General features: G+C 41.3%; 1 protein-coding gene across 2 annotated transcripts; it reads right to left on the reverse strand.

The window, feature by feature from the left end:
- Positions 1–4,012: 4,012 nt before the first annotated feature.
- LOC112415622 (zinc finger protein 160-like) lies at positions 4,013–19,075 on the reverse strand. 2 transcript variants are annotated; one of them, XM_024768736.1, is made up of 5 exons: positions 19,045–19,075; positions 17,073–17,153; positions 11,949–12,075; positions 5,672–7,071; positions 4,013–5,435 (listed from the first exon to the last, which is right to left on the reverse strand). In XM_024768736.1, exons 2-5 carry the CDS (start codon positions 17,085–17,087, stop codon positions 5,241–5,243), a joined length of 1,737 nt encoding a protein of 578 aa, XP_024624504.1. In that variant the 5' UTR covers positions 17,088–17,153; positions 19,045–19,075; the 3' UTR covers positions 4,013–5,240. The 2 variants fall into 2 exon arrangements, with proteins under 2 accessions (XP_024624504.1, XP_024624503.1); XM_024768735.1 differs by having other exon boundaries at positions 4,013–7,071.
- Between the last annotated feature and the right edge of the window lie 2,617 nt (positions 19,076–21,692).

Here is a 21,692-nt window from a genome sequence, read left to right on the forward strand (position 1 = left end):
CTCTTTGTTGCGGTGCATGGGCTTCTCATTGCAGTGGCTTCTCTTGCTGTGGAGCACACGCTCTAGGTGCACGGGCTTCAGTAGTTGTGGCACGTGGGCTCAGTAGTTGTGGCTCGGGATCTCTAGAGCGCAGGCTCCGCAGTTGTGGCACACGGGCTTAGTCGCTCTGCGGCATGTGGGATCTTCCCGGACCAGGGATCGAACCCGTGTCCCCTGCATTGGCAGGCGGCTTCTTAACCACTGCGCCACCAGGGAAGCCCTAATCCGTTTTTTTCTTGATGGACATTTGGGTTGCTCCCATATACTGGCTACTGTAAATAATGCTGCTATGGGGCTTCCCTGGTGGCGCAGTGGTTGAGAGTCCGCCTGCCGATGCAGGGGACACGGGATCTTTTCAAATTAGTGCTTCCATCATTTTCAGATATATACCGAGGAGTGGAATTCCTGGATCAAATGGTAGTTCTATTTTTAGTTTCCTGAGGAAGCTCATTTTGTGAGTCATATATTTCATTATTATTTTTAAAAACACACTTTGCCCAATTTATCGATTTCATTTGCATTTCTTCCGTTTTACCGCACTGAAATGCCTGGAGGATGCATAAATCAAGGGGTTGTTTTAAGATTTGTGTGGCATGTACACAGAGAAATGACAGATGCAATGTATGAACTCTATAACCATGAAGACAGAATCTCCTCACATTTCAAGTTTATTGAGAGAACTGGAATAGTACCAGATAATGAACTAGCCTCACCGTGCATAGCGAGAGACTTATTGCTAATGTCAGGTACATCACTGGTATTTTATTTTTATGATTATGATTATTATTATTTTTTTTTTAGCCAGGCTGTATGGTATGTAGGATCTTAGTTCCCAAACCAGGAATTGAACCCACGTCCCTTGCATTGGAAGCACGGAGTCTTAACCACTGGACTGCCAGGGAAGTCCCTAACAGTGGCATTTTGGAAACACAGTCTGTTAATTTTACCTTAAAAATGTCTCTCTCACAGAAACAGACTCATAGAGATAGAAAATAGACTTGTGGTTGCCAAGGGGGGGGTCGAGAGGGAGAGGGATGGACTGGGAGTTTGGGGTTAGCAGATGCAAACTATTATATGTAGAATGGATAAACAACAAGGTCCTACTGTATAGCCCAGGGAACTATATTCAATATCCTGTGAGAAACCATAATGGGAAAGAATACTTAAAAAAAGACGGTCTATATGTGTATAACTGAGTCACTTTGCTGTACAGCAGAGATTGACACAACTTTGTAAATCAACTATACTTCAATTAAAAAAATAAGGTATCTCGGGACTTCCCTGGTGGCGCAGTGGTTGAGAGTCCGCCTGCCGATACAGGGGACACGGGTTCGTGCCCCGGTCCGGGAAGATCCCACATGCCACGGAGCGGCTGGGCCCGTGAGCCATGGCCGCTGAGCCTGGGCGTCCAAAGCCTGTGCTCCGCAACGGGAGAGGCCACAGCAGTGAGAGGGCCGCGTACCGCAAAAGACAAACAAACAAATTTACTTATTTATTTTGGCTGCACCAGATTCTAGTTGCAACAAGCGGGATCTTTAGTTGCAGCACAGGGGCTTCTTAGTTGCGGCATGAGAACTCTTAGTTGAGGCATGCGTGTGGGATCTAGTTCCCTTACCAGGGACTGAACCCTGGCCCCTCCATTGGGAGCGCAGAGTCTTACCCACTGGACCACCAGGGAAGTTCCATTTCTTTTTTTGATCGAAGGATAGCTGATTTACAATATTGTATGAGTTTCAGGTGTTCCACAAAGTGCTTCAGTTATATAAATTTTTTTCAGATTAATCTCCATTGTAGGTTATTCCAAGTTAGTGAATGTAATTTTATATGCCATACGGTTGCTTATCTATTTTATGTACAGTAGCAAGTCAATCCTATTTGAGCCTCTAGTACTTCACGGAAAATATTTAATGTTCCTTCCCCAATATTTAACATCTCAGAGTTATGATACAGCAGTTATATTACTATATAGAGTCTAATATTAAAATATATTTGGAGGCTGTATTATATATTTAATTTTAATTAGTTAATATTAATTAGTTAATATTTCCCAACTACAAGCTTTTTGTATATTTCTCACATTCAGGTACGATGGCATGGATAAAAAACATCTCAAAATGGATTCCTTTACTTCTTACCCTGATACTGGAATCAGAATAACTACATCACAATTGGAGAGGGAATTCTCTGGCAGTCCAGAGGTTAGGACTTGGCACTTTCACTGTGAGGGCACCGGTTCAATCCCTGGTCAGGGAACTAAGATCCTGCAAGCTGCGGGGCACAGCTAAAAAAAAAAAAACCTGGAGAATGATTTAAGTGTGTTTAGAATCAGACACAGCAGAAAGGAAAGAAATCTGTGAGTTATAAAACACAAGGGCTCTACAAACTTTCCTTGACATTCTGAACATTAGAATAGCCCAGTGTTACATGGAATATTACCCTATCACGATAAAGAAGAAAGTCTTTTGATATAATCTGTCCCTGACACCTTTTCCCTTTACTTTCTTTCTCTATTCAAGAGGGAAATATGAAATTTCATATTATTAAAATTACGGTGGCCATTTAATGCAACTGGCTAATAATCTTCCATGAAAATGAGACAAAACCTAACATTGAAGAGGGTTTTGCCTCTCAGCCTTCTTCGTCATCCCGCAGCCAGGTTGATATGAAGACACTGAAGACTTTAAGTGCTCACGGCAGTAGAAGGGGCAGAGGACCTATCACACCGCCCACGGCACCCTCTGGACTTCCTGTTTGGTGAGAATGATAAATTTCCTTCTTTCAGTTACTACCTGAGAAACAGAATTATTATTTTGTCACGGGTGTGGAATGGGGCACGAATGAAAGAATCCTAAACTTAAAATGTGGATGAAAAATACTTCATGAAGACATCTCTTCACTGATGAGTTAGATCTGTTGAGACCATGTGGGAGAAAATTTCACGGCGTGTGAATAAATCATACTGTGAGAATTTATGACAGATGTTCAGAACGTTCAGGTGTAATGTTAATGGAGTAAAGAATGTGAGGCCACAAATGCAATACAATTACACGTTTATCTGACCATCTGACTTACTGACCTATGAGCCGATGCATTACACAAACCTTCTTTGCACTGATAAACGCATTCACTCACCTGTCAGTTGGGAATGCTTCCAGTCACTGGATATCTAGCAGGAAACAAAATCAATACACTGCCTTCAAGGAGCATACATTTTCTACAAGGGAAAGTCAGCAATAATTAAATCAGATATGATGGTGTTAAGTACGATAAAGGTGTACACGTACAGTGAGAGAGTGACAGGGTGTCCTAATGTAAACAACGTGTTCAGGAAATGCCCACGTGATATAAGAAGATATCTGAATAAAATCATGAATTAATTGAAAGAGTGTCACGCAAGTACACATGGGGACCATGAGACAAAGAAGGTAAATGGCTTCTGGCATCCAAGAAAGGCAAGAAAACAAATTCTGCCCTGGAATATCCAGAAGGAGCACAGTGCTTTGGATCATTTTACACATCTCGCCTCCAGAACCACAGGAGAATAAGTCTGTGGTCCTTCAAGGCCCTCAGTTTGTGGTAATTTGTTACAATAGAAACAGAAAATTTAATAAATTAATGTATGTAGAGAATCAAAACAATCTATACAAATTTCTAGAAAAAGTATAATTTGCAAGGTGTCAGGGTACAATGTGCAAAAGTCCACTGTAATTTTATACCCATGCAATTTACAAATGGAAATTAAAATTAAATATATAATACAATGTTTGCTCAAAAAAGTAAAAGTAGAAGGAAAATGTGTAAATCTAACAAAGTAAGGACTTTTACGCTGAAACCTACAACTGTAATGAAACAAAATGACCTTCTATTTAGGTCATCTGAGTGAAACATACCATATTCATTGAATTGTTAACAAAATATACCAGATTAATTGACTGGAAGATACAACATAGAAATTATATTAAAACGCCCCAAATTGACATACATGTTTAATGTGTTTTCAATCAAGATTTCTGTAGATTCAAACAAGATTTTTCTAAAAATAATAGGGAAAGGCAAAAGAACTAGAAGAGCTAAAATACCTGAAAAATACTGAAGTGGCTGGAATCACTCCACATGACCTCAAGATTTCTAATATAGCGACAGTTATCAAGACTGTGTGGGATTTGTGCAGTGACAGACAAATAGACTAATGGAACAGAATGTGGAAACCAGAAAGAGCCCTACATCAGTGCCGTTAACCCTTGAACAGCACAGGTGTGAGCTGTGTGGATTCAATTATATGGGCATTTTTTCCAATAAATACTACTACAGTACTACAGGATCTGTGGCCGGTTGAATCTGAGGATGCGGAACCACGGATAGAGAGGGACAACATTAAGTTATACGTGAATTTATAACTGGTCATGAGTCTAAAATCCTAACTCCATGCCTTGTTCAAAGGTCAAGTGTACTTCCAACCACTTTTTGACAAAGGTACTCAGCCAATTCAATGAAGGAAGGACTTTCCAACACTGGTGCTAATCAGTGAAATATTCAAAGAAGAAAAAAAAAAAGAGATCTCCATTTAAACTTTACATCTGTACAAATATCAGCTCAAAGTTAAAACTTTAAAATAAAGTTTAAAACTTTATTCTATAAGAGATTTAGGAAAAACGGTATAGAATAAAATCTTCAGAATCCAGAACTTGATGTAGAGTTCTCAGACAGGTCACAAGAGCATGACCCAAAGAGAATATATCTGGGATGAATGTTTCCATGAAAACAAGACAGAATCTTAAAATGAAAAGTTTTTGCCCTCCACCTTCACCCTTCTCAGTCATACAGCAGTCACGTTACTATAGGAAGGTGAGGACCAAGTGCTCATGGATGAAGAAGGAGCAGAGGACCCATCACACCCCACACTACACCCTCTGGACTTCTGTTAGGTGAAAAGGATGACGCTCCCACTTCTTTTTGGTCACTGTTCTCCCGGTGGTCTGTCACTCACAAATATAAACTGTCTTACCTGAGAAATAAGATTATTATTTCACATTCGTGGCATTTGTGAGGTAATCTCCAGAATGAGTTCTTTAATTAATAAATTTCTCCTCTTAAGGCCTGGCCACAATAAATGCATTTATCTGGTTGCTATTCAGAATGAATTTTCTAATGAAGCGTAAGATGTGGATGCCTGATAGAAGCCTTGTCATATCACTATATTATTAAAGTCTCTCACCAGTATGGATTACCTGATGGTAAGTTAGGCTTGACAGAACACTGAAGGATTTGCCACACTCATTACATTTGAAAAGATTTTCTCCAGTATAAAGTATTTGGCAGATCTTAAGGTATGAATTTGGACTGAAGACGTTGAGATACTCATTACATTTGTAAGGTTCCTCTCCACTACGGATTATCTGATAGAAAGTGAGTCTTGCAGGAACAAAATCTTTGCCATATTCATGACGTTTGCTCAGCTTCTCCCCACTATGAATTCTCCAATGAATTGTAAGGTGTAAATTTTGAATGAAGACCTTCCCACATATGTCACATTTACATGGTTTCTCTCACGTATAAATTATCAGATATTTAGTGAGGGTTGAGATCTGAGTAAAGGCATTTCAACTCCATTAAAGTTGAAAGGTTTCTCTACATTATGTATTCTCTGATGAATTGCAAAAAGTGAATTTCGACTGAAGACCTTCCCACACTCATTACATGTGTAAGGTTTCTCTCCAGTATGAACTCTCTGATGCTTTCCAAGGTTTGGCTTTTGAGAAAAGAACCTGCCACAGTCATTGCATTTGTAAGGTTTCTCTCCAGTATGAATTCTCTGATGACTTTCAAGATTTGAATTTCGATTGAAGACCTTGCCACACACATGACATTTGTAAGACTTCTCTTCATTATGAACTCTCTGATGCTTTGTAAGGTATGCCTTTTGATTAAAGAATTTGCCACACTCGTTACATTTATAGGGTTTCTCTCCCGTATGAATTCTCTGATGACTTACAAGATTTGAATTTTGACTAAAGACCTTGCCACACACGTTACAGTTGTAAGGTTTCTCTCCAGTATGAATTCTCTGATGACTTGCAAGATTTGAATATTGATTAAAGACCTTGCCACACTCTTTACATTTGTAAGGTTTTTCCCCGGTATGAATTCTCTGATGTCTTCCAAGATGTGAATTTTGACGAAAGACCTTACCACACTCATTACATTTGTAAGGTTTCTCTCCGTTATGAATTCTCCGATGGATTCTAAGGCATGAATTTTGACTAAAGACTTTGCCACACACATCACATTTACATAATTTCACTCCCGTATGGATTACCTCGTGTGTGGAGAGGTGAGAGCCACGATTAAAGGTTTTGCCACACTCATTACATTGGTAAGGTCTCTCTCCGGTATGAATCCTCTGATGACGTTTAAGGGAGGAATTCTGACTACACACTTTGCTACATACATCACATTTATACAGTTTCTCTCCGGTATGGCTCATCTGATGTCTACGGAGGGATGAGCCATGATTAAAGCTTTTGCCACAGTCATTACATCTGTAAGTTTTCTCACGAGTATGAGTTGTCCAATGACTTACAAGGTGTGACTTTAGACGAAAAACATTGCCACATACCCCACATTTATATAACTTCTCTCCCGTATGGATTATCTGGTGTCTGCGGAGGGATGAGCCATGATTAAAGGCTTTGCCACACTCATTACATTTGTAAATATTGTTCTTAAATACATGCAATTTATCCTGAAAGCTTAATGTAAGCCTATTTTCAATGGGCTTCTTTCCTGAATTCCACCTACTATGTCGATCTCTTCTGTGAGTTACATTTTCCTTACAGGCTACAGACATTCCTTTGTAATTTCTTTCATCATCCTTCCACTGACACCCAAAGTCATCTTCCTGGATTTCCGTGAAGTAAAAATGTTTCATTTCATGGCTTTTCTGTCTTTCCAACATCACTGTTTGGAATACTTCTCCTCTATCACTGTTTGCTCTTGGTTGTAATTTCTTGATCACATGTATATGAGAGATATCTACAAGATACAAAGAACCATAAGGTGTATTTTTCATTACAATTCATGAGTAAACGTTTAATGTTGAATATATGATATTAAACCAAAAGTATGTAATTCCCCAGTGGTCCAGTGGTTAGGGCTCTGCACTCCCACTGCAGGGGGCACGGGTTTGATCCCCAGTCCAGAAACTAAGATGCCTCAAGCCACACAGCATGGCCAAAATAAAGTAAAATAAACACAAAGTAATACTTATGTCCAAAAAGGTTATGAAACTTCCCAATCATGACCTTAAAAATTTTAGGAACACTAAAAGAACAGGACTCTTTTTTTTTTTTTTTTGCGGTCCGTGGGCCTCTCACTGCTGTGGCCTCTCCCATTGTGGAGCACAGGCTCCGGATGCGCAGGCTCAGTGGCCATGGCTCATGGGCCCAGCCGCTCCGTGGCCTGTTGGATCATCCCAGACCGGGGCACAAACCCGTGTCCCCTGCATCGGCAGGCGGACTCTCAACCACTGTGCCACCAGGGAAGCCCCAAGAATAGGACTCTTTACTAAAGAAAGAGTGACTACATGTAATTCAAATTAATATTACAGTAGCCTAGTTCTAACACCCTATAACAAAAACATTCACACTAGACAAACTTATGTTAGCTCTTGAAGAAACAATATTTTTCCACCAAAGCATATACCAATTAACAATAAACATACTGTGGTCTCATAAATGAGGATGCAAAAAATATTATAATATACATATATTCTGCATACTATGGTACATAAATAAATGCTAAAGAACATACAATGTACTGTAATGGTACATAATCCAAAACAGACTTATCTAATGAATAATTTAAATAACTAGCAAAATACAGCATATAGAAAATGAAGAATTTGATAACACAATTTTTCAAAAAATATTTTTCTAAATATCTGCTATAAAACTATGTACCCATAAAGAATACATATTTTACTACATTAACAAGTGGTGCACGTCAGTTGTATTCTATAATAAATGCTGAAAAACCATCATATATAAATTACAATTAAAAATTAATAAATGGGGCTTCCCTGGTGGTGCAGTGGTTAAGAATCCACCTGTCAATGCAGGGGACACGGGTTCGAGCCCTGGTCCAGGAAGATCCCACATGCCACGGAGCAACTAAGCCCATGCACCACAACTACTGAGCCCGTGTGCCTAGAGCCCATGCTCTGCAACAAGAGAAGCCACCGCAATGAGAAGCCCGCACACCGCAACGAAGAGGAGCCCCCGCTCGCCGCAACTACAGAAAAGCCTGCTCACAGCAACAAAGACCCAGTGCAGCCAAAAATAAAATAAATAAATTTTTAAAAACACCAAAAAAAAATTAATAAATGAACTATTCTAGAGTTACCTAACCTAATAGCCAATAAACAGAGCAACTCCCTACCTTCACAGAGCACTTAAATTCTCCAGTTCATTGCCTCTAAAATGATAGAGGTAATAAAGAGTGAGCAATTTGTATATTTATTAACTAGGGTCAGACACAGCATTGTTTAGAACAAACTGGAGATGAAAAGCATACAAGATATGATACAAAGTGATATGACAATAAACATGACAGAATATTAATATAACTATTTATAAAACGTAACTTTTCAATCTTTACTATAAAACATACGAGATTCTAAGCCATCTAATGGCACTAATTTGTTTAAAAGGCTTAAGGGAAATCAACACAATTTTTAAAATCAGGGAAGTAGACTCACACGTTTATGTACATGACTGCAATTGATATAGAAAGGACTGAGAGAAACAGGATTTGAACCTGGACTTCCAAACTAAGACAACATATTCTCAAGCATGACTGCCCACCCAGGCAGTACAGATTACAAAATATTAAAACAAATACCAGGAGTTTAAAAAGAAAACTCCAAGACAGACACAAAAGAAGGGAGCCGTGTAACTGACAATGTTGTTCAGCCACCACTCCTGAAAATGGTTTCTGAATCATCACAGCTGCACATAGTGATTTCGGTCATGTCACGAGAAAGTTATTCGACAGAAAAAGAGGCATCATTTTTACAGTCTGAGTAATGTGGAAGGTGGAGGGATGGGTGAAGGAGTGCTGTGGAAATTGAGACAATCAGGGGAACAACATAAATACGTGAGCAAATAACAGTGGTTCCGTCTACGCCAAAGTACCATGTCAGGAAAGGTCAGGTCTGAGAAAGGGCATGAGTGGAGCACAGGGTATATGCATATTGGGAGCACAGCTTGTGACTGTCTATCTGTGTGGAATATAACTGTACAAGAGGAGAGCGGCCAAGATAGCGGAGTGGAAGGACCCTAAGCTCACCTCTTCTCAGGAGCACACCCAAATGACAACAACCATGGCTGAAAAAGACTGAAACCTACTAGAAACCTACCAGAACATAAAGAAACCTACCAGACATAAAGAAAAAACCACAAGGAGATACATAGGAGGGGGCGGACCCATGATACCACCAAATCCCATACTTTGTGGGGGTGACAGACAAACTGGAGAATAATTGTATTACCGAGGTCTTCCCACAGGAGTGCGAGTTCTGAGCCCCACGTCACACCCTCCAGCCCTGGGGTCTGGCATCAGGAAGAGGAGAACTTGGACAAAGTTTTCCTGGGATAAATTCCTATATCATTTCCTGAGGCTCATAGGGGATGGTCCTTAGTATTTGGAAACAAGATTGTCACAGTGCCCCTAAGAGAGGCTTTTGTGACAGTCCTCAAAGCCAGAAAAAAATGGGAAAGGCTTCTCAGTCAGGCTCTCGTGATACTTTCTATCTCGTGTCCTACAACACGCAGACCACTCTACTGAGAAGCTTCAAGTGGCGACTTACTGTGGAGCAGGAAAATATTACAGCATATGAGGGAAAGCATTCTCCAACAAAAATTTCCTGTCACCCAGTAAACCCACTCCACAGAGAGTCCATTCGTAGCTGTCTGCTACAGGTGTATTATCACAGCAAAGAAACTGGATAAAATTTCAGACTCTAGGAATATGTATTTCAAAAGCAAGTTTCAAAAGGCAAAATCATGCAAACTTAGAAGAATATGAAATCAGGAGAGTCTACATTACGGACTTGGTAGAGCAGTACAAGAGCGAAAACAATACAAGATATGGGGGTCAGATATTACAGCCCTCGAGAAGAAACCATGCGTTCTATCCAAGATGCCAAACTGAGAGCTGAAGGATTCACATATTCCCCCCGTGAGGGACTGGGAAATAAAAAGAGGATCTCTCTGTCCACTGTCTTTATAGTTTTGCTCTGTAAAAATTACACAAGATCCAATCTACCTCTCTGTTTCACACACCCCTGAAGTGTGCGGCAAAATCGGAACAGAAGAAATGGCTGTGAAATCTAAACAAGCAGATGGGGTTTGAGACAGCTCCATGCCGGTTCTGAGGTACCAGATGGAATGAAAGAGCAGCCAGTGTTTTCCCATCTTCTGATTCGGTCATATAAGAACAAAAATAGGGATAAAACTGAGAAAGGCCCAGAGACTGGAGTCTGGAGGCATCAACTCTTATGATATGGACTGAGAACTGAGCATCCAATGAAATCAAGTACAGAAAGAGAAATGAAGGGGGCAAAAGATGCCTTTAAAACAACCCTCTTCACGCTCCTCAAAGTCAAGTAAAATCTAGTTCACAGGGGCCAGATGGCAGAGCATAGATCATGATAAAGACTTTACCCTTTGGGCTTCCCTGGTGGCGCAGTGGCTAAGAATCTGCCTGCCAATGTAGGGGACACAGGTTCGAGCCCTGGTCCGGGAAGATCCCACATGCCGTGGAGCAACTAAGCCTGTGCACCAACAACTACCGAGCCTGTGCTCTAGAGTCCGTGAGCCACAACTACTGAGCCCACGTGCCACAACTACTGAAGCCTGCGAGCCTAGAGCCCGTGCTCCGCAACAAGAGAAGCCACCGTCATGAGAAGCTCGTGCACTACAACGAAGAGCAGCCCCCGCTTGCCGCAACTAGAGAAAGCCCACGCGCAGCAACGAAGACCCAATGCAGCCAAAAATAAATCAATTAAAAAAAAAAAAAAAAGACTTTGCCTTTGTCTCTGATGGGGCTGCAGCCCCACCAGAGGGTGAAAGAATACATTTTACATGTTGAATGACAGAATGATAACCCAGGAATAAGAAAAATGTCCTCTCAGAGTCCACAATAAATAAACTTCTATTTTCGGAAAGAACTCTCCCACTTGGGTAAAATTACCCAAAGACTACTAATGCTGCCGCTTCTTCTCTGACCTTCTGAGACCTAACCTGTGTTCACACTTTTGATAAATTCCCACCCCCTTGGTTTTTTGCTATTTTCACATCACTCTTCAGAGGCTAGGGCTCTTCCTCTTGTTCCAAAATGCAAATAATATTCAGATCAGAAATAGAAATTTCTGCTTCTCAAAAGAAATAAATAAGATCTGTGGCTCTTCCAGAATCCCAGCTCTTTGTTCAGCTGAGGAGTGAGGACATCACGGGTGGGTCTGGAAAAATATTTCACTGATTGCTCCACCACTTGCCTCCTTCTGAATGCAGAGGGAACAGTGTGATATGCAGATAATTAGCTCTCTTCCAAGAAGTAGTGAATCGAAAGCAGAGGGGTAGAAAAAAGAGAATTCGTTATTTGAAAAGTTTGCCCTGAGCTTTATAAATACTTAAGCTCTGGAACAACGCCTGACGTATCATGAAATGGATAGATCATTTGCAGAAAAGTGAAGCTTAAACTCAAGATACCACATCATGAAGCTTTTCATATCTGAGTCAACAGGGATTTCAGATCAGTCAAGCAAAACAAGGGCTCCCAAGGGGCACAGAGGGAAGATGCAAAGATACCCAAAAGGCATATCCCAACTTCTGAAGGGAAGTTATCCTCACCCAGGGAGATCAGGTTGCTGTAGGTCTCCAACATCACATCCACATAAAAGGCCTTCTGATCAGGGTCCAGGCATGCCCACTCCTCCCGAGAGAATTCTATGGCCACATCCTTGAATGTCAACGGTGCCTGAAATGAAAACATATCTCATCAAGGGGCCATGAAGAGAGTTCTTATTATCGCACAAAATGAGAAGAGGAGAGAGTGGTAAGGATCAATTCAGTGGAAGTATGTAGTCTGACGGATCCATGTAAAGGTATTTAGGGAAATTATGGGTCTCTAATTTTAATTTCTTATGCCTTTCCATAGCAATTATGATATCCTCCAATCAATGTAGATTTTTCATTTTTCCAGACAACACACGAAAAACTTAGAAATAAAATTCAATAACAGGTTGTCTATGCAGAAGTGTTACATATTACGTTTTACACACTGCGTGATATTCAAAATCTAAATGAGCTACAGTATCAGTGGTGCCTTCAGAGATGACGAAGTCCACAGTGGCTTTACAGAAAGGTCAAAATCTGCAATTATGATAATGATAACAAGAGCAAGGACTAGAAGTGTTGGAACAATTCCTGTATGCTAAATATCATTCTAAATAAATTCTTTACATGTATGAAATTGTTATAAACATAAAAGCTCATTAGAGATGACCTGTTCCAATCTTACAAAGGATAGTACTGTGTCAGCTCACACACAGATGCACATAAAATGTTAGTAATCGTATTGCTATTTAAACCATTAACACAATACTGTAGAAAAAACCCGAGGCCAAGGAATACATTTAAGATATAATTTCAAATGCAAAAAGATAGGTTTGAAATAATGATGTCTTTATCAAAACCATGGACTTGCACTTCCATGCACTCATGCACACACATGTAAACACACAATTAATTGAAAAGGCAGGAGTTCCCTGGTGGTCCAGTGGTTAGGTCTCGGCAATTTCACTGCTGTGGCCCTGGGTTCAATCCCTAGTTGAACTAAGATCCCTCAAGCTGCTTGGCTTGGAAAAAAAAAAAAAGATAGGAGTTGTCTATTGACATATTTTTGGATAACATTTTCTGTTATCATTTTCATCCACATTTATTTCAGCATTTTCGAAGAACAAGAAAGTATTACCTGCACTTAATTTACTTCGTCAACATTATTCTATAGTAGTCTAGTAAAAGAAAAATGGTACAAACATAAAGAGAAAAATACAAAACTTTTAACTCCTATCTCTATACAACACCTAAATTGAAGAATATAAGTACAATTTTATCCACTAAAATTAAAATAGGTAGGTATTAACAAATGCAGAACAGAGTTTGTGTATTCCACTTATAAAACACTGACTCAAAATTAGAAGTTATTACTGTTATACATTAATTTAACGTATTAAGAAAAAGACTTATCACAATAATAAAGTTAAAAACTTCCTGGAGAATTAAAAATCATGACAAAAAGGAATATAGAAAAAAGATATTGTTATGAAGCAAAGAACATTTCACCAAACATTAAAATCAGAAGGAAACCCTCAATGCTTTCCCTCTGAAGTTACAGTGGAGTGAAGGGCGCTGGCCAGGGCTCCTGCCTTTCACCACTGTACAGTGTGCCTGAGCAGGGACCACCAGAGGAAGTAACAGGAGGAAAACAGGGAACGAGAGCGAGAGACACACAGAGGGTGCGTCAGAGCTGCAACTGTGAACATTCACAAATCTAAGGACATGGGAAGGTGAAAAGTGAAAGGATGGAAAAAGATATTCCATCCTGATGAGAGCAGGGGCGACTACATAATCTCAGACAAAATAAACTAAAGACAAAATCTGATACAAGAGACAAAGGACAATATATACTATTAAAAGAATCAATTCCCCAATAAGCTATAATAATTTTAAGTACTTATATATCTAACAGTAGAGCTCCCTCCAAAAATGAAGGAAACATGAACAGAAACAAAGAGAGAAATAGCAGCACAATAAACCTATGAGACTTTAACATCCCAGTTTTTTCGATGGGTGGAACCAAAGAGAACATCAATAAGGGAAGAGAGGACTTGAACAACACTATAGACCGACTGGACCTAACAGACATGTACAAATCACTCTACCCAACAACAGCAGAAAACACACACTTCTCAAGAACAAATAAAACATTCTCCATGAGAGACCACATGTTAGGACATAAAAGAAACCTTAACAATTTTAAGAAGACTGAGAGCATAATGAATTTTCTCAAACCACAAAGCAATAAAATTAGAAATAAACAGCAGAATGAAAACAGGAAAATCCCCAAAATGTGGAAATAAAACAACATATTCATAAATAACCAATGGGTCAAAGAAGAAATCACAAAGGAATTTTTAATATATCTGGATGAAAATGAAAACATACAAAAATTTATAAAATGTAGTGAAAGCTGTACTAACAGGGAAGTCAAATCAGAAATCTATTTTTACTACTCAAGGAAGTAGAGAAGAATAAACTAAAATCAAATTTAGCAAAAGGAGGAGCTTCCCTGGTGGCGCAGTGGTTAAGAATCCGCCTGACAATGCAGGGGACACGGGTTCGAGCCCTGGTCCGGGAAGATCCCACATGCTGCAGAGCAACTAAGCCCGTGCACTACAACTACTGACCCTGTGCTCTAGAGCCCGTGAGCCACAACTTCTGAGCCCACGTGCCACAACTACTGAAGCCCATGTGCCTAGAGCCCATGCTCCCTAACAAGAGAAGCTTCTCACCTCAGTGAGAAGCCCGTACACCGCAATGAAGAGTAGCCCCAGCTCACCGCAACTACAGAAAGCTCATACGCAGCAACAAAGACCCAACGCAGCCAAAAATAAATATATAAAATAGATTAAAAAAACAAACTATAAGGGGTTCTATGAACAATAATGCTTACAAATTGCATAATCTAGAAGATACAGGTAAATTCATTGAAACATACAACCTATTAAGCTCTAATCTTTAAGTAATAAAAAAGTTGAAAAGAATTATAACTAGAGAGGTTCAAGCAGTAATCTGAAATCTCGAACAAGGAAAAAGCCAAGACCAGATCGGTTCGCTGCATAATTCTACCAAACATTTACAGAAGAATTACCTCTAATCCTGATAAAAAGCTTCCAAGCTTCCGAAGAGCTGTAGAGGGAACACTGGCAAACTCATTCTATGGAGCCTGCATGATTCCATACCAAGCCCAGAGAAAGACACACGAAACACAGAAAACTACAAACCAATATCCCTCATGAATACTGAAAAATCCTCAACAAAATAGTACCAAACCAAATTCAACAACACATTAAAATGACTTTACATCATGACCACGTGGATTTTTTTACTATCAGCAAGGATGACTCAACATACAAAAATCAATTAATGTCATATACCACATTAACAGAATAAAGGAAAAAAACATATGATCGTCTCAATTGATGCAGAAAAATGCATTTCACAAAATTCAACTATGTTTCAAGATATAAAAACTCTGGCAATTCCCTGGCGGTCCAGTGGTTAGGACTTGGCACTTTCACTGCCGTGGCCCAGGTTTAATCACTGGTCAGGGAACTAAGACCCCACCACAAGGCCAAAAAGAAAAAAAGAGCGATATAAACACTCAGCTAGAAAGCTTTCCTTCTCAGATCAGGAAGAAGGCAAGGATACACACTCTCTGCACCACTGTCCAGCAAAGTACAGAGAGCCCTCACCAGAGAAATTAGACAAGAAAAAGAAAGTTACCCGAATTGAAAAAAGTAAAATTATCTTTCTTCGTAGATGATAACTTTTATATGTAAAAACAGTAAAGATTCCACGAGGTAACTGCTACATCAAAAAACAAGTCTAGAAAAGTTGCAGGATACCAAAAGTCAATGCCCAAAAATCATGTGCATTTCTATACACAGTGAACAATGTCAATAGAAAATTAGAAAACAATCGTATTTCTAGAGCATCAGAGGGATAGAATACTTAGTAAGAAATTCACCAGGGAGGCAAAAGACTTGTACACTGAAAGCTATTAAATGTTGCTAAAAGACACACAAGGAGATACAAATAAATAAACATCCTATACACATGGATTGAAAGACTAAATATTCTTAAAATGACCCTATTACCCAAAGTGTTGTATAGATTCAATGTAATCCCTATCAAAAGTCCCATGGCAATTTTTGCAGAAATAGAAGTAACTATGCTAAGATTCATAGGGAATCTCCCAAATCTCCAAAATACCCTTGACAAAGAAGAAAAATAGAGGGCACCCTTTATAGATTTCAAAACATATCACGAAATAATCAAGATGGTGTGGTACTGGCATAAACAGATACGTAAAGTAATGCAACAGAATAGAACACTCAAAATTAATTTTGCATATACATAGAACGTACTTTCAAGGGTGCCAAGACCACACAATAGAAAAAGGACAGTCTCAGTAACAAACGGTGCTGGGAAACCGGGTATCTACCAGCAAAAGTATAAAGCTGGAACCTTACCTGCATCAGAATGAGAAACTTCTATGTGTCAGAGGAGGCAACCAACAGCGAAAAGCAACCTCCAAGGACCGGAGATGATGAAAATGGGCTAAGAATCTCCACGTGTCAGAGATTTAGGTTGATTTCCAAGTTTAAAATCAATGATAGAATGAAACACCCTCTATCACTGATGTATCTCTGAACTTCCCATTCCATTCCCCATCATTACGATTTTTAAATCAGTGACACACCCATTTCGGTTCTAATGCAGCATGAAAAGTCAGAAGGTATTTGCTGTAATTAGTCTGTTTGCTACAATTTACCAGGCATAAGTGCATATTATTACCTGACTTACATGTACAGCTTCTTTATCCTGGTTTACAGAGAACAGACAGTGCACTGAGATGGGGCCCCTCAACAATCCCTGCCACCCAGTAGCACTGACACCGCGACACTTCACATGGGTGTGAAGCCCTGCCCAGGACTAGGCCCAGTGGAGCCTCTTCACAAGTCCCAGGTCACTGGGTCATGGGGAGACGGGATCTAAGTGGAGATGGCAGGCCTTGAGGGAAGGCCCTGGATGACTGTGAATGTACAGGTGGCAGACAAGATTAGCGAGTCCAAAGAAAGGCATCTCAGGAAGGACAGACTGAAGAATCAACAGAGAAAATGACTTTACCTGAGAAAGAGCCATTTCTGACTCCTTTTCTTTCCTCTTCCGGGCTTCTTCCTCAGGCAATAGGAGTCTTTAGAGGTCGATCTTGAAAGTTGGAAAGATGCTGTTTAATGCTTAGAATCAACACACCCCCTTCCCGAGTCACCACCACACACACAGGGAAGACCTCAGCATGAGGAACAGACGGTCCTCTGCTGCCCACTGTCCCAGGAGGGACTCAGGACAGTAAGCTCCCACACAGAGAACAACAAGTAAGTTCCTACACCTATTTTTTTTCAGTGCATGATAGATCTTTGAAGATCAAATAGTGTAGGTTTTTCTTTATTGAATATATTTTTCAGATTATTTTCCATTATAGGTTATTATAAAATATTGAATATAGTTCCCTGTGCTATACAATAGGTCACTGTTGCTTTAATTATTCTATATATAGTAGTGTGTATCTGTTTATTCCAAACTTGCAATTTATCCCTCCCCCTCCTTCCACCTTTGGGAACCATAAGTTTGTTTTCAATGTCTGTTGAGTCTAGTTCTGCTTTGTAAGTACGTTCATTTGTACCATTTTTTTTAGCTTTCCCCATATAAGTGATATCATGTGTCTATTTGTCTGATTTAATTCACTTAGTATGATAATCTCTAGGACTCTACCTGCACTACTATGTGTTTCCGTTTCATTCTGTTTATCTGTCTCCCTACTTCTTTCTACGTCTCTGCCTCTTTGCTCCCCTCTACTCTCCTGCTGTTTCTGCCCTCCTCTCTATTTATTTTCTCACTCCTGTCCTGCACCACTCTGCAGCCTGTTCCCCCTATTGATGATCTTTCTCCCTAACCTTTCGGATGACCTACATTTTTATGTATTTCTGCCTTTCTTCCCCCCATTTCTGTTCCCTCTCTGCCCTCTGTTTACACCCCTTCTCTCCCTGTTACACTCTCTTCCTCCCCACTCTCTGGCACCCCAGGTGGCTATGCTTCCTTCCTGCTCTCTCTGCTCTAGTAGTCCATATTTTTCCTCTCCTTCTCTCCCAGCACCATGATGCTCTGAAGGCCATGGTTCCACCTTTTATCCTCTGCCGGACCCTCTGTCTGAAACGCCTCACCATTGTCACCACCCTCCCACCACTGATCCAGAGCCCCTCACCCCTTGCTGCTCTCCAATCCCTGGAGATCCGGCTTTTTTATTTACTTCTTTATTTTATTCACCTGCTACCTTCCAGGCTTAATCACTTTCACTTTACTGTCTATTTCCAAGTCCCTCTATGTTCCCATTGGTTCTCCCTCATTCTTTATCCTCCTCAGTTTTTCTGTTTCTCTCAGTCGCTCTCTGTCTCTGCTTCTCCTGATCCCCCTCGCCCCTGTATTTACGAGGATGGCGACTGAATAAGACGCCCGCATACTGTTAGAGACAGTTTGGAACTTGGGACCGAAAAACACTATGTGTCACAAGGCTGGCCCAGGTCACCTCCCCCTACACGGGGTCTGAGGAAGGGCTGACCAGGAAGGGGAGGCCTGCGGAGCAGAAAGACCGGTCTGAGTAAGAGGCGAGGACAGAGGGTCTAAGAGGGAGGGGGTCTCAGGAGAGGGGAGGACTCTCCAGAACCCCAGGACCGGGGAGAGGACGCGGCCTCTCCGGCAGCACTGCGGCCGGAGCTGCCCTACGGAGGCGGAGGGCGAGGCTGGGGAGCTCGAATCCACCTCACGGAAGAGGGCTTTACAAGCAAGGCGAAGGTACTAAAGGGTTTTAAGCAGGAAAATGTAGCGAAAGGCGGTGTCTACGTGGACCGAAGGCAGAAAAGGCAAGGGCTTCGGTACTGGACGCAGAGAAATTTAAAACCCAAAGGGAAAAGATCCACGATCTGTAACAGTGATGGGAGGAGGGGCGGGAGTGGGAATTTAAACACCGCAGTGACTCCAGCACCCTAAGGATGGAGTAAAGGGACCGCGAAGCACAGATTTAAACTAGAAAAGAGAAACTTACGTTCTGCAGTGTGACCTTCGTTGTAAGCATTCCGTTTCCGGGTCCGTAGAGAAGTGCGCATGCGCGTGGTGAAGAGGTGGGGCGGAGCCTGGATGGAGCGCTAAGGACCGGGTTGTGGGGGGAGGTGAGGGGAACCTAGGTGCAAGCAGGGACCAAGGGAGGGTGGGAAGGGGGCGGGCCCGGAAGGTGCTTGGAAGGTGCTTGTACTTGATGGGCTTAAGTTGCAGTCTGTAACAATTTTAACCTAAAGGTTATATTTGTGGGGACCAGTTATGTCGAAAACGAAGACGTTTCCTCTAAACAAGTAGAATATGGTTTAAATAAAAGCTATTTTCCCCAGTAGGTTGCTCTCGTGTCCTGCTAATGAGCCCAAAGGTATTTATATTTCTGGAAATGTGGGTCTTCCAGAGTAGTTGACATGAGTCAGTGGTTGGATCCAGGAAGATTTTGTGCAATTAGAATTAATTTAAGAACTGAACTTGTGGGCTTCCCTCGTGGCGCATTGGTTGAGAGTCAGCCTGCCGATTCAGGGGACGTGGGTTCGTGCCCTGGTCCGGGAGGATCCCACATGCCGCGGAGCGGCTAGGCCCGTGAGCCATGGCTGCTGGGCCTGCGCGTCCGGAACCTGTGTTCCGCGGCAGGAGAGGCCATAACGGTGAGAGGCCCGCATACCGCAAAAAAAAAAAAAACCAAAAACAACTGAACTTGTCTCTGTATTACACGCTAGAATGAGAAATACAAAACTCTCCCTGGGTTGAATGGACTATTTCATACTGACACCCTGCAGAACATCTTCTCCGTTTCTACTCCCCTTTCACTGCAGAGGCCAAATTCAACAATTTGCTTGGTTCCAGAGACTCAGGGACAAGTCGTAAGGTCTGAGACTGGAGGACTAAGGCAAGTGATAATTTAGGTCAGTAACCGTTGCTTTAAAAAGAGCAAAACGTTTTCAAAAATTGTTGTAAATTGGGACTTCCCTGGTGGTCCAGTGGTTAAGATTCTGTACTCCCACTGCAGTGGGCACGGGTTGCATCCCTGGTCAGGGAACTAAGATTCTGCATGCCTCACAGCGCAGCCTGAATAAAAAAATAAATATGTTTAAAAATTGTTATAAATTGTATTGTTCTTTCTTTTTGCTAACGGGTTTCAATTATTTGCTGTTTTGGCCTAAGTTATGCGGGCCTCCCACTGCCGCGGCCTCTCCCGTGGCGGAGCACAGGCCCTGAACGCGCAGGCCCAGCGGCCATGGCTCATGGGCCCAGACACTCCGCGGCATGTGGGATCCTCCTGGACCGGTGCACGAACCCGCGTGCCCTGCATTGGCAGGCGGACTCTCAACCGCTGCGCCACCAGGGAAGCCGTCTCCTAAGTATTTTTATTTATTTATTTTTGGGCCGCAGCACGGGACATGTGGGATCTTAGCTCCGCACCACCTACAGTGGGAGTGCAGGGTCTTAACCTCTGGACCGCCAGGAAGTCCCATTTACCGTTTTGTATGTGTGTTTGTCACTGTGTGTTTTGGGGTGTCTATGGCCTTATTATGATTTTAGGCAGCCTCTCTGCTAATGGATGGGGCTGTGTTCCTGTCTTGCTAGTTGTTTGGCATAGGGTGTCCAGCACTGTAGCTTGCTGGTTGTTGAGTGGAGCTGGGTCTTGGCATTGAGATGGAGATCTCTGGGAGATTTTCACTGTTTGATATTACGTGGAGCTGGGAGGTCTCTTGTGGACCAGTGTCCTGAAGTTGGCTCTCCCACCTCAGAGGCATAGCACTGACTTCTGGCTGGAGCACCAAAAGCCTTCCATCCACACTTTTGGGAGGTCTGAGGTCTTCTGCCAGCATTCAGTAGGTGTTCCATAGGAGCAGTTCCACCTGTAGATGCATTTCTGATGTATCTGTGAGGAGGAAGGTGATCTCCGCATCTTACCCTTCCACCATCTTGAAGCTGCTCTCTCTGTGTGTTTTAATATTTACTTTTTATTTGGCTGCGCGGGGTCTTCGTTGAGGCATGCGGGATCTAGATCCCTGACCAGTGAATGGAACCCGGGCCGCCTGCATTGGGATTGCTGAGTGTTAACCACTGGACCACCAGGGAAGTCCCCTATTTGCCGTTTTGAAGCTAACTGTTTACACAGCGACATATAAGAATTGTATAAACAACTCTTTATACAATTACATACATCAGTTTATAAGTTTAAGATGTACAGCAATAGTCTGACTTCCCTATATTGTGAAATGATTACCACAATATGTTTAATTAGCATTAGTATCCATCATTTCACATAGATAAAATAAAAAGAGAAAGGAAAATAAAAGAAAAACAATTTTCTTTTGATGAGAATTGCCTTTTCTTTGGATTCTTCTACACATATAATCATGTATTTCTCATTTGTTATTGTCTTCGGCTTTCAGCCATAAGAATTGCCTTGTTTTGTAAAATACTTATCGTATTCCATGTTTGTGCTGAATTACCTTAAAATATCTTTGGGAAAAACTTGTTTGCATCCTAATATACTTAAGTCAACAATAACTAGATATAATGCAATTTCAAATTCACAATATGTTCATTATGAGAATAAGTAGAAATTTACCTTTTGTTTTTAAACTGTAATGTATTTTAGCTGTTTGTGTTCTATTGCTGAAAGTTCTG

This window comes from Neophocaena asiaeorientalis, unplaced genomic scaffold, assembly GCF_003031525.2.
Source record: "Neophocaena asiaeorientalis asiaeorientalis breed wild unplaced genomic scaffold, Neophocaena_asiaeorientalis_V1.1 scaffold629, whole genome shotgun sequence".
Lineage (NCBI taxonomy): Eukaryota > Metazoa > Chordata > Mammalia > Artiodactyla > Phocoenidae > Neophocaena > Neophocaena asiaeorientalis.